The sequence below is a fragment of the Lottia gigantea genome (assembly GCF_000327385.1).
Source record: "Lottia gigantea unplaced genomic scaffold LOTGIsca_35, whole genome shotgun sequence".
Classification (NCBI taxonomy): domain Eukaryota; kingdom Metazoa; phylum Mollusca; class Gastropoda; family Lottiidae; genus Lottia; species Lottia gigantea.
Genome location: NW_008709190.1, coordinates 837,797 through 851,567, shown reverse-complemented (window position 1 = coordinate 851,567; position 13,771 = coordinate 837,797). Strand labels below are relative to the sequence as shown.

Genomic DNA, 13,771 nt, shown 5'->3' with positions numbered 1-13,771 from the left:
ACATTTGGCAAACACTTCTAAGTAATATAAATGGCCCACAATAACTGGTGTAAGTAAAGACGTAAATTTGCACTAGAAAGAGTGTTATTTGCACTAGAAAGAGTGTTGATAGAGAAATTTGGTTCAGTAAATGATACGAAATTACTAACTAACTTGTCCAGCTACTTTAACATGGTATCTCTTTCAGATACATGGTATGTTTATAATATGGTGTATTAATTATAACCTTTCCAAGGACACAGAAACGCTGTCTGCGGAGAAGTCAGCATGTCTATATTTAAACAGCACCGTTGACTTAGGATTGGTCAAGGCATATTTTTGCAGGCCGTTTACATACCACCATCCTCCATTTATATTATTTGGGTAGCCATTGCACGGTTTGTCATAGGTACAGAACGGGATATCGTTATTATTTTCTCCTAACCCATCACTTCCCTCATTTCCAGGGTCAACCAATATAGATCCTACCGACATCTGATACATGTTTGGTGAACTTGTGACGTGGAATGCATTGTAGTATACACTGAACATAGTACCAGTTGTGAAGTCGTGGCAGAATATTTGAAGCTTGAATGTCTCACCCTGGTTCAACACGGCGTAGATATTCTCTAGTCCCGACCAGTAGTTATTAATCATTCCAAATGGATATTTATATTCCTCGAAAGATCGGTTAAATGCAACATCATATCCTTGGGCATGTCGTATAAGTATAGCAATATATCCATAGTAATTACACAAGGCCTCGAAAGCATAATTGTTTCCAGTAGGTTTGATCATGACATGTACTACCTGATATAGAATTAGAGTAACTCCGGCTTCTTTAGCTTCTCGACAATCACGAACATATCTTTCACAGTAAGTACCTGTAAATCCTTTCAAACACTGACAGTTACCAGAGTTATAAGTTGCGTCATTTTTACACCCATTGTCATCAGGCGATTCATAAACTTCATTCTTTAGCAACAATTTGTAATTGTAATTTTTTTGAAAAGGAAAGCTTTTACAATTTACATCAAAAATGCCCTCGTGAAATGTACATGTTACCCCTCCTGCAATGGGTTTAATCGTTAAAGCCCGACACCAGTAGTTTCTACCACAATAGAAATAACATTGAAATACTTTCACAGCTGTCCATTGTTCTCGGATTCTGCATGATGCATAATGGTCTTTACAAGTTGTAAATTTACGCAAATCCACTGTAGCATAAAGTGCTCGTGTATAACACAAAATGACAAACAATTTTAAGAAAAATTGTCTGTATGCCATGTTCAATATAAATCACATATCTATTCCAACTGAAACTGTAGCAAGTGATTCATTGTTGAAAATCATGCCGTCAATATACTTGTCGGCTTCCACAAACATTATTATAATTTACATTCAATTTTCATTTCTGCATTTTATTTGATTGTCCTATTCTTGAAAGAATTAAAGCATGAAAGTCAAGGAATTTCAACATGTAAAAAAACTTCAATATCTTTACATCCGTACACACTAATCAATAAGAATATAAAAGATGGCTTGCCAGGCATGGTAATATACGCCCCACTCATGGCAGCTTTGATTTTGAATATAAATATTAGGTAGGACAGTAACAATTACCAGTATAAAATTTCTACCTTCAGTCATACACTTCTTTTAAACTTTTTGGGATTATACAGAACAATATTACCAAGTTTTGTCAAAATCCGAGAATAACTCGTACTAAATATTTTTCGATTTTTCAGATTTTCAGTGGGGTTCATCTTTGGGTGATTACACTCACACCAAGTTTTGTCAAAATCTTTCAAGAATTGTGCCTTCTATGTTGTTTACGAGCTAAAAATATATCAAGGGCAATAACTCATACTAAATAATTTTAGATTTCTCTGATAGTCAATAGGGTTCATCCTTGGGTTATTTCAAACACTCAAACCAATCAATCGAGTGATTTCGGCATGTATAAATGAACTAGAACAGATATAACAGATGACCAAAGTTTGAAACATTCACCAATTTTAGTTACCTAATCGCACGAACAGGTAACTAATTTGATTATCTTTCTTACAATTATACAGAGGCAATAGAGCCAAACGGTGGTTTCATGTTTCTCTGAATCAAGTGGTAAAGGTTTGTCGACTCTGGATGACAATTACTTTCAGGGCCGTATTATTACGATTGGAGACAGGAATCCTTTAAAATTTCTTTAATCGATACAATATCCGGATTCGATGTTTTCTTAATAATTTTTCACACACAAAGGATTTCGTTGCCTAGAATCGGAGAATTGTTAATGTGTTTTGTCAGAATACAAAAAAAGTTTCGCATCAGTTAAGAGTGAAAGCAATATATTAATCCTTACGCGACAGGCTATAAATGCCATGCATTGTTAGAATTCATTAAGCCATTGATAGCTAATCAACAAGCATTGCGAACCTATAGACGCGAACTAAAAAAAAATCAAATTTTAATTTAAACAGCCACAAAATCCAGATAAGTTTAAAATTTTTAAAATCAACTCCAAATCGATTTAAACTTACCGATATTTGTAAGCATGGGGACTTTGGTGATAAAATCCATGTACTTTCAATTTATTCTGCCATCCTGATCTATATATACAACCTCTTGATGTTGTCCTATTTTCTAGTTTATGAATTATTACTTATGTTGACACTATATTTATCAGATGCATGTTGTATTACTTGATGGTGGCACTTTACTTTTCTATTTACAAGATAAACGTTGCATGTTGATGTTCAATATACCAGATACAATATGTTCTATGAATTCATGTTGACATCAATATGTTGATCTATGACCCAGACGCATGAACTTGAGGTTGTTAACCTTAATATATACCTCTACTAGAAATTTTTGTTTTCATCTTCATGTTGTTCTATGTAAAAGTACATGTTCTATTATGTTGTCAGCTTGATGTTGTTCTATTTAAAAGTACATGTTCTATTATGTTGTCATCTTGATGTTGTTCTATAAAAAAAAGTAAATGTTCTATTACGTTGTCATCTTGATGTTGTTCTATTTACAAGTGCATGTTCTTTTATGTTATCATCGTGATGTTGTTCTATTTACCTACTACTAACTATTATATATGTATTGATATCCCAAGGTTGCTATATTTAGTCTTGGAGTAATGTCATTTAATATACATTTCTATCTTGATATATTTTTACAAATATTTATGTTAGCTATTGGACTAATGCAAATTCATGTGGTGTTTATATTACCATAAACGCCATTGCTAAAACATTAGGCGTAGTAATTTTAACCAATGACGTTGTGATATACGACCATAATCGCCATAGTGTGACAGATTATTGCTTAAGTAAATGCACTATTAACTAAGTACTAGTAAGTAGTAGGCCTAACAGACAAATGACCAGATCTAACAAATATACATATACTGTGGGCCCTATACAATGTAAGATTAAAATCAATCTCTTTCACAAATACTAATCAATATTTGTTCTTTAAAAAGACTATAGGCCAAATTTCTTGGAAGCTTTTAGATTTCAAAATATAGCTTGCCAGTATACGCCATCTGGAAGTGGAAGCTTGCCAAATATGATAAATGTGTTGTTTAAAATACAAATTTGTTCATATTAAATATAAACTTGCTTCTAGCTTGTACCTACAAGCCATATTACATGATTTCAACAAGTCCAACAACAAGTTGATAACTAAAAATTCTTTCATCCAAATTCCAACTAGAATATCATCAATATTATATAGGCCTACATGCATACCAAGTTATATCAAGATTGTATAAAAACAGTGAACAAGTCTACAAGACAAATCATGTTTTACATACAAGATAGATTGCCAGGCAAGGTAATATACGCTCACTGGCATTTTTAACTTTGAACATAAATATTTAGCAATACAGTAACAATCACCAGTATGAAATATTCAACTATCAGTCATACACTTCTTTTGAATTCTTTAGGGCGATACTGAATAATATTGAGTATGAATATTTGCCTTATAGAGTGTTTATAACAAGGGCAATAACTCATACTTATTTTTTTTTCATTCTTCCGATTTTCAATAGGGTTCAATGGGTGATTACGAACACTTATACCATTTTGTCAAATCCGTCAAGTAGAATGTTTACGAGCAATTGTGGATGGATCGATAGACGGACAGCCATAGGTAATATTAAAATTTTTTTCCAAATATATCAACTATTTTGCCTACTAGAGTGTCTATGATCTTAATTTCTAATATTTCTGATTTTTAATAGGGCTCATCCATGGGTTATATACAATTTCACCAGGATTCGTCAAAATTTGTAAAGAATTGTGCCATAATCACTTTAAATGAACTACAAATTGAACGCATTTTCAAAAAACAAGGGATATAATTCCAATTAAATATTGTTCAATTTTTCTGATTTTCTAAAGGGTTTATTGATTATTTATTTCACCAATTTTCCTCCCAAATTTTTTTTTTCAAAACACACACATTTCTTTTTTAAATCATTTATTTACAGTTTTAATTTTTTTGCTGAATTATTTGCTACAACCTGATTTTTTCGTTTCTGTTTCTCTGCTTTGCGAGATAGGACTTGAGATTGAACTTCTTCTTGTAATTGTTTAAAGAATGTTGTAGAGGATGTTAGTGAGGATTTCTTCTTGTCAGACTGAAAGAAAGAAAAAAAGATTCTTTTATAGTTACTGCATTCATCAATGTTATGTTCTTATTGTGTTAACCAAAGAATTTTTTCTTTTGGAATTTTTTTGACATGACAGTAAGGTTTCAGTGAGTAACATAGTCTTTTATATCAGACTATATTCAGTTAAAGACTTAGGGTCTCACTGAGTAAAATAGTATTTTATATCAGACTACATTCAGTTAAAGACTTAGGGTCTCACTGAGTAACATAGTCTTTTATATCAGACTACATTTAGTTAAAGGTTTGAGGTCTCAAGGAGTAACACAGTCTTTTATATCAGACTACATTCAGTTAAAAGCTTGAGATCTCAAGGAGTAACACAGTCTTTAAAATCAGTCTACATTCAGTTAAAGGCTTAGGGTCTCACTGAGTAACATAGTCTTTTATATCAGACTATATTCAGTTAAAAGCTTGAGGTCTGAGTAACATAGTCTTTTATATCAGACTACATTCAGTTACAGACTTAGGGTCTCACTGAGTAAAATAGTCTTTTATATCAGACTACATTCAGTTACAGACTTAGGGTCTCACTGAGTAAAATAGTATTTTATATCAGGCTACATTCAGTTACAGACTTAATTTCTCACTGAGTAACATAGTCTTTTATATCGGACTACATTCAGTTAAAGACTTAGGGTCTCACTGAGTAAAATAGTCTTTTATATCAGACTACATTCAGTTAAAGACTTAGGGTCCCACTGAGTAACATAGTCTTTTATATCGGTCTACATTCAGTTAAAGACTTAGGGTCTCACTGAGTAAAATAGTATTTTATATCAGGCTACATTCAGTTACAGACTTAATTTCTCACTGAGTAACATAGTCTTTTATATCGGACTACATTCAGTTAAAGACTTAGGGTCTCACTGAGTAAAATAGTCTTTTATATCAGACTACATTCAGTTAAAGACTTAGGGTCCCACTGAGTAACATAGTCTTTTATATCGGTCTACATTCAGTTAAAGACTTAGGGTCTCACTGAGTAAAATAGTATTTTATATCAGGCTACATTCAGTTAAAGACTTAGGGTCTCACTGAGTAACATAGTCTTTTATATCGGACTACATTCAGTTAAAGACTTAAGGTCTCACTGAGTAAAATAGTCTTTTATATCAGACTACATTCAGTTAAAGACTTAGGGTCTCACTGAGTAAAATAGTCTTTTATATCTGACTACATTCAGTTAAAGACTTAGGGTCTCACTGAGTAACATAGTCTTTTATATCGGACTACATTCAGTTAAAGACTTAGGGTCTCACTGAGTAAAATAGTATTTTATATCAGACTAGATTCAGTTAAAGACTTAGGGTCTCACTGAGTAAAATAGTATTTTATATCAGACTACATTCAGTTACAGACTTAGGATATCACTGAGTAAAATAGTATTTTATATCAGACTACATTCAGTTAAAGACTTAGGGTCTCACTGAGTAAAATAGTCTTTTATATCGGACTACATTCAGTTAAAGACTTAGGGTCTCACTGAGTAAAATAGTATTTTATATCAGACTACATTCAGTTAAAGACTTAGGGTCTCACTGAGTAAAATAGTATTTTATATCAGACTACATTCAGTTACAGACTTAGGGTCTCACTGAGTAAAATAGTATTTCATATCAGACTACATTCAGTTAAAAGTTTGGGGCTTCAGGGAGTCACATAGTCTGTTATATCAGACTAACTTTTGCAGTCCAAATTAAAACTTATAAAATATTTTTATTATTTGCTTAACCAGCAGAGAGGGGTCATTATAGTACATAAACAATTTCAAGTCCTTGAAGTGAATGATAATATAAGTTCTCTCTTCACTTCCTCTGGTTACAGTAGTCTATTTTCATTTACTTGTAGACAAATATTGAATTTTCATTCTGAAATGTGCCAATGGGAAGTAAAAGTCAATAAATGAAGGTAAATGTTAGTGAATTGTTTTTATTGTAAATTCTGTCTTCAAGGGATTGTTAAGAGGCATTCTAAAAATTTGTAGGTGTATGAGGGACGCTGAATGAATTAATTTGCGCCATAACAATTTTCAGTCACATGCATACATGTCAGGAAAACAAAATCTGGAGATTGGGTGAAAAATCAGGTGATTTTTTCAGAGTGTGTAAATTTGTGAATTTTGTGAAACACATGCGCCATACTTTGTAACCAATCATACCTTAGTCTCAGAAACGGGATTATTTTCAGTCCATCGGATGTCAAATCCATGTGTGTCCTGAATTATCCATGTTTTAATGTTAAAATGTCGACTCATCAATTTAAGATACTCTGTGATATATAGACAAGTGGTTGCCAAGCAAGATACGCCCACTTTCCTGATACATTTTCAGTATATCAAGGGCAGTCACCTATCTGTGTCAAATCATACCAAAAATCTAATTTGTGCAAGATATTGTTGATTTAAACAAAGACACATTATTTAATAAAATTCTGACATAAACTGTCACCTCTATCGCTAAGAAATTTTGATGCCTTTTTACTAAGTCATGGGCAATAACTCAAATTCTGTTGATCGAAAAATTCAATCTTGACTAAGATCTCATCATTATAAATGATCATACCAAATTTCATTTAAATCGGATGAAAACTGAACTGCACCATTGTGTTCACAAACAAATTTTGACGCGTTTTTCATAAATCAAGGGCAGTAACTCAAAAACCGTTCATCAAAATATAGCCAACTTCAGACTTGACCAAGATCTCATCATCATAACTATTCACAACAAATTTCATTTAAATTGGATGAAAACTGTAGTCTCTATTGTGTTTACAAACAAATTTTGACGCATTTTTCATAAGTCAAGGGCAAAATCTCAAAAACCGTTCATCGAAAAATCCTGAAAATCGAACTTGTCCAAGATCTCATCAATTTAAATGATCACACCAAATTTCATTCAAATCAGATGAAAAGTGTAGTCTCTATCGCGTTCACAAGCCAATTTTGACGTGTTTTGGCTAAGTCAAGGGCAATAACTCAAAAACCGTTCATCGAAAAATCGTAAATATCGAACTTGTCCAAGATCTCAACAATATAAACGATCACACCAAATTTCATTCGAATCATATGAAAACGGTATTTCTATCGCGTTCACAAGCCAATTGTGGACAGACGGACCGACGGAGGGACATGGGTGACGACAATATAGGTCCACATTATAATATGGGCATATAAAAACTGTTGTCTCTATTGCGTTCACAAGCCAATTGTGGACAGATGGACAGACGACAATATTCGACCACATTATAATGTGGGCGTATTAAAATAATGTCAAGGTGAAATGATGTTTCAGTCAGCATCATCCAAGCCCTCTAAATTAAATGGTACCGGTTGCTGGCAGGCCTATATCTACATGTAACATTTATGCTATCAGTGTCCCCGATACTTATAAAAACTTTAGAAAACCTCTTTACAATCCCTTTAAAAATAAAATCAATGTACCTTAACAACAGTGACATCATTTTTGTTGATTTTACTGCTTTTCTCTAAATCCTTCAAGGCGCTTTCTTTACTGTATTTATTGCCTAGACCTGGATTCATCTTATTGACTAGTTTCTCGTGTCTAGCTTTCTCTCTTATCTTTGTTCGTTTTTCTGCTTTCTTTTTCCTTCTCTCCCTCTTCCTATCTGTTTCAGACTTCTCAGTTGTGCCTTTAAGTTCACCTTTAACCTTGGCCTACAAAATCAATATCAAACATGAACGCTAGCTTGACAGGCAAGATCACACAGTTAAATCAGTTAAATGTTTATATTATGCATTGATTGTCATCTACAAAAACATAGCATATTTCATCAATCTACAGAATAAAACTTTTTTTCTTTTCCTTATACAGAATATCTACTAATTTATTTCAAAATCTCATTTTAAATTTTTGGAAACATTTTGAAATCAACATCAGAATTCCAAACACATTGTTTTCCAAAATCATACTTCTATTTCGTCCCATCCATAAACATAGTTTGTACTTTTTTGATCAATGATCAACAATTTTTCAAAATATATCAGAACAATAAAATCCTTAAGTTTTCTTGCTTTAAAATGATATTGTAGTCATTGATCATTTGCCCAAATTGAATTATTACAATTATTTAGTACCAGTATACATACCAAGCATTACCAATTTATACGAAATTGTTATTCTCCATTGGGGTAGTAAGGAGACCAAACCTGTCATTATCCTCAAAACCGGTTGGACTTTATTTTAGACTTGGTTGATTAGAAACTTATAGAGCACTTTATTCTGATAGACTTGGTTTTTAAGAACATGACTGTCCCTATTTATTTTGAATATTATTATTTGAAAATTACCATTTTAAGGTAGCCTCACACCATAGTGATTACCAGTTTGCGTTCGGTTGTGAATAATGAAAGTGGCCAGAAGTGCAAATTGAAACTCGCAACTCAGTTGCATAAGGGTGGTGTTCAAAACTTAGGACCGATATCATATTCCAACTATATGCAAACTGGTGTCAAGGCCACTTTAATTATATCTTGAAAGGTCACAAGAAGAAAAACATTCGACTTTGAAACTTTATCCATAGAAAAAATATTTCTTACCTTAATTTCTTCAGGTGCAACAAGTTGAGCATCACTCTTAGAAACTGGTGCCACTTCTTCCATTGCTATTGATGGTAAATTAGATATAACACGTAACTCTGGTTGAATCTAAAAGTATATATTTTCAAAATGTAATTAAACTTTTACTAGTTAAAAACATCCTATTCTAAATCCAACAATTTCTATTTCATACTTACATGATTTACAGTCCTATAGATAGAGACTATTTGAATATAACATTAACTTGATAGAGTATGCAATGGGAAAGCCACAAGTGTCTACTCCATCTTGAATTTAAACTGTCAAGGGCAGTATCAGTCAGCATAATCAATTGATCTAATATACTAGATTATGATACTTTATCTGTTTTCAGACAGAAAATACTGTTGTGTATGGGTCAATTATGATTGAAAAATTTCTTTAACAATTTAACCCACCAAATTTTAGTTTTGGCTAATCAAGTAAAATTTTGCTTTGCATTTCTCAAAAATTCGCTAGCAATCTAAAATGTTTCAGTAGCAAACCTTCAAATATACAATTTGATTTGTTGTGATAATTTTGATTTTGGCTAATCAAACGAAAAAACCAAGAAGGGGTCATTTTGAATTGCAAACTGCAATGCAGTACGGCTAAAATTGAACCCTGCTGTAGTTAATGAAATAGTTGAAGTAAGAACACAATAATAGTGCTTGTATCAACTTACATGTTTAGGTGTGTAATGGAAGTTAGATAAAGCATCAAGTTTAATAAATAATGATTGCATCATCTCTTTTATTACTTCTCTTTCAGGATTTCTCTCTTCTTCATCTTCTTCCTATAATACAGAATATTAGTCCTCTGATTAAATACAGATCTAGATGTATTGTTTTGTATTTTACATGAGTTTACTGCACATCTTTGATCAGTATAATCAAACTAAACTCTGGTTCTATTGTTTTATTTGCTATCATTTTTGATATAGTCACTTCAGTTAGGGTCTATAGACGGGCTTCCTTACCATTCCTCAAAATAATCTTTTGACCTAACCCTCTGTATTTTGTGAGAGAGAGAAGAAATTTGATTGGTTATAGCAGATGTCATCAGATTAGGTCAAAAGGTTATTTTGACAATTGTTTAAGAGGCCAGTTTTTAGATCCTCACTGAAGTGACTATATTAAAAATAAAAGCTAACAAAAACAGATCAAAAGGTTTGGTCTAATTTCAATTAGACTGATCTTTGATCTGACTGGAAATCTTTTTTTAATTACGTTCAGCAGAAAATTACCCAATAGCAGCAAAAGTTCAATTTGTAGGAATATCCCAGAATTTCTCAAGTATAGTAAGGAAATCTCTATTGAAGAGAAAAAGTATCAAATGACTCAGAACGTATGAAGAATAGCAATTTTCATCAAGCATATGGAATCAGCCTAGGAAAAAAATTTGAAGTAAAGATAAAATTTTGATAATGTAATAGAATTGAAACCAGTTACTCTACAATTCTGATAAAAGGACGAATTTGTGCTTAAACCATGGCTTTGTGATCAAAAAACTTGATTTATTTTGAAAACCATTTATAAAATTTCAGAATACAAACAGATTGAAAATGGAAATTCACAAATTTTAGTAGCAGTTTTTAATTACATATTAAAATCATGGGTGTATTAACTCTTACCTTGTCTTTTTTCTGTTGTTTAATATATTCATCTTCATATATCTGGGCTAGACTTTGTTTACTTTTTTCCTGATCTAATACAATTCGTTTTTTATATTCCATAGTATTTTCTGTTGGCTTGACTTTTCTCTCTACATCATCCCATGCCTACAAAAGCCTTAAATCATTCAAAAGGAGCTCTTCAAACATTAATTCACAAAATCTATTTAACTGAGTTGAACATACTAATATTCATGTCTATAACAATTCAGCATAATTTATAGTTTAATAACATGAAAACGAGAGATAGTAGGAAATACTAACAATTGATTAACTTCGCAAAGAATTTGAATTTTGATTCTCAAATATCAAATTTCATAATCGATAAAGCCCAACGCAGACGAGGAACATTTTAAGCGAACAATAGTAAAAATTTTGTTTCGATCATTTATTTCACCGTCTGCGGATTACAGAAATACGAACAAAAATGTACGTGAGAATTGTTCGTGAAAAAAAAAATCAATTCTTTGTTCGCCGTCTGCATTAACGACGAACATTAGCACTGAACATTCATTGACAAAAGACTAATCAGCGATCGAAGCCAGACTACATGACACTCAAAATGGCGACGTCCAGTGAATCCACCAACACAAAATTTTGGACTGTGGAGAAGGAGCAGATTTTAGTAGATATGTGGTCGCAATCTGCCTGTTTGTTTATGATTTCTTCGCCCGACTATTCAGATAGAAACAAGAAGTACACTGCGATGCAAGAAATAACACAAGACCTGGAAACAACCGGTAAATTTACAAGATTGTCGAACACACCCTGCTCTTTACGACGTTGAATCCAGGTACGGACCCAAATGCTATTTCATGTGATTTTCCGTGTCCCTGGCGTATTGTTCGAGCTAAATATTCGTCGTCTGCGGAATTATGTTTGTCGTCTGCGGATAACGGAAAATAAATATATTTGTGCGATGTTTTTGTTCGTAGACAGAAATGTTCCTCGTCTGCGTTGGGCTTTAAATGTCAAAGTTACATTTTCTTCAGTGTTCCCGTTAACAAGTAATAATTTCTCCCACATAGTTTGCCTTTGGCAAATAACACATCTAACAATAAACTAATATAACTGACTAAAAGAATTTAAACTAGCGCTTGTCAAATTATTATTCCATGTTCTACCACAATATCCAAATTTAGTCCCTATTAGAAAAAAGATTGATAAAAAATAATGACCTTGTCTTTAATTCTCTGTAAAATAATATCTTCTATATTTTTAGAAGTTTCTTCAGTTATCACAGGAACTGAAATAGATTTAGGAATTGTAACAGGAAATATTACAGAAACATAGATTGAAATGGTTGACATTCTCACTCAAAGAAGTATATATTTTCTTCACTCTGCTCATATGTATATATATCACATTACAAGGATTGTAAAGAGGCTTTCTAAATCTTTTAAGTGTACTAGGGACACTGAAAGCATCAACTTGCACCATTCCAATTTTCAATCTGTGGTTTCAACAATTCCACTAAAACTAATAAAGATGTCACTAATCGCATAATATACTTTATCACATAAGGCCCTTTGCAATTTGTGAGGCAAACCACAGACGTCTGATTGAAAATTGGAATGTCGCAAACTTTCAGTGTCCGCGATACACATACACTTACAGGAAATCTCTTCACATTCCCTTCAAGTTAAATGCTATCATCAACAAATGCAGCATTTTACATCAACAACATTTTATATTTTCTTGTCAGCTCATTTGACCTGCATCACTTGAAAATTGGATTGGAAAAATTGATACTATCTATCTATATGCCTAACCATCTGAGCTCCAACAACCCTGCGGAATTTGTTCCCTTCTAATCAACTTACTCATTTTTGTTGTGTGATCAAATTGTAAATGTTCTTCCAGTAAACTATTTTCTGGACGTAAAGTGGAGCCAACTTCACCAGACATCTGCCAAGGTTTTGAAGCTAAATTGGACACTTCTAATTTGGTTATCTGTTTCTTCAGCTAAAGTTAAAAAAACAATATAAAAATATAAATCTTAACCAAAGATATTTTTCTATGTATTTACTAACACTAATCTACACTCCAGAATTCTATGCAGTTACAAACAACATTATACATAAAAATTTTTGCACCTGATTTGGTTGATGAAGACAGACAATGCCATGCAGTGTGAAATGAGGGAAATTTGGTCAGGAATTAGCCTATTTTTTTCCATTTTCAACTGTCTAGAAGGGATCTTTAAAGTGTACATCTTGTTGGCCTCTGTTATTTTACCATTTGAAAGACTAGACACTTTTGCCCTCGGTTCTGCATCACTGTCGAGAGGAAACTGAGTTGAAAAATCTGACATGTATTATCTTGACCTATGCAGTCGCTGAAACTGGACCTTCAGGTTACCATCCATCTCACTAAATCACCTATCAAGGATAGGTTGAAGTTGAGTCACAGAATTTTGTACCTAAAAATATCATCATTTTCTTGGCAATAGTATACATAAACTGACCTTTTCTTGACGCATCTCAAAAGATGACTTTGTTTCTTCTTTTCTACCACCTCCTAGAACTTCATTAATGTCTTCTCCTTCACTTTCATCTTCTCTTAATAATCTATTCTGATCTTTAGTTTTCATTAATTCATTAAAATCATTTTCTTCACCATCTTCCTCTTCTTCTTCATCCTCTTCCCCATCTTTTCCATCATCCTCATTTTCCTCTTCCCCGTCTTCATCATCTTCATTTTCCTCTTCATCATCCTCATTTTCCTCTTCCCCATCGTCTTCATCCTCTTTCACATCTTCCTCAGCTTCTTGATCTTCTTCCAAATTCTGACTAAAATCCACAGAATAATATTTATAAGAACTTGTTTGGTTACAGAAAAAGACCATTATGTC

The 13,771-nt window shown here is 32.6% G+C and overlaps 2 protein-coding genes across 2 annotated transcripts; both read right to left on the bottom strand.

Moving 5' to 3' along the window:
* Window positions 1–219: 219 nt before the first annotated feature.
* Window positions 220–1,266, bottom strand: LOTGIDRAFT_162660 (hypothetical protein; the record flags this gene model as incomplete). The annotated part of the gene is made up of 1 exon (XM_009058669.1): window positions 220–1,266. One exon carries the CDS (start codon window positions 1,264–1,266, stop codon window positions 220–222), a length of 1,047 nt encoding a protein of 348 aa, XP_009056917.1.
* A 3,217-nt stretch (window positions 1,267–4,483) lies between these two features.
* Window positions 4,484–12,882, bottom strand: LOTGIDRAFT_120798 (hypothetical protein; the record flags this gene model as incomplete). The annotated part of the gene is made up of 7 exons (XM_009058668.1): window positions 4,484–4,639; window positions 8,118–8,345; window positions 9,228–9,335; window positions 9,931–10,041; window positions 10,873–11,025; window positions 12,096–12,163; window positions 12,741–12,882. Coding segments are annotated over 7 exons (966 nt in total), but the record flags the coding sequence as incomplete, so codon positions are not given.
* Between the last annotated feature and the right edge of the window lie 889 nt (window positions 12,883–13,771).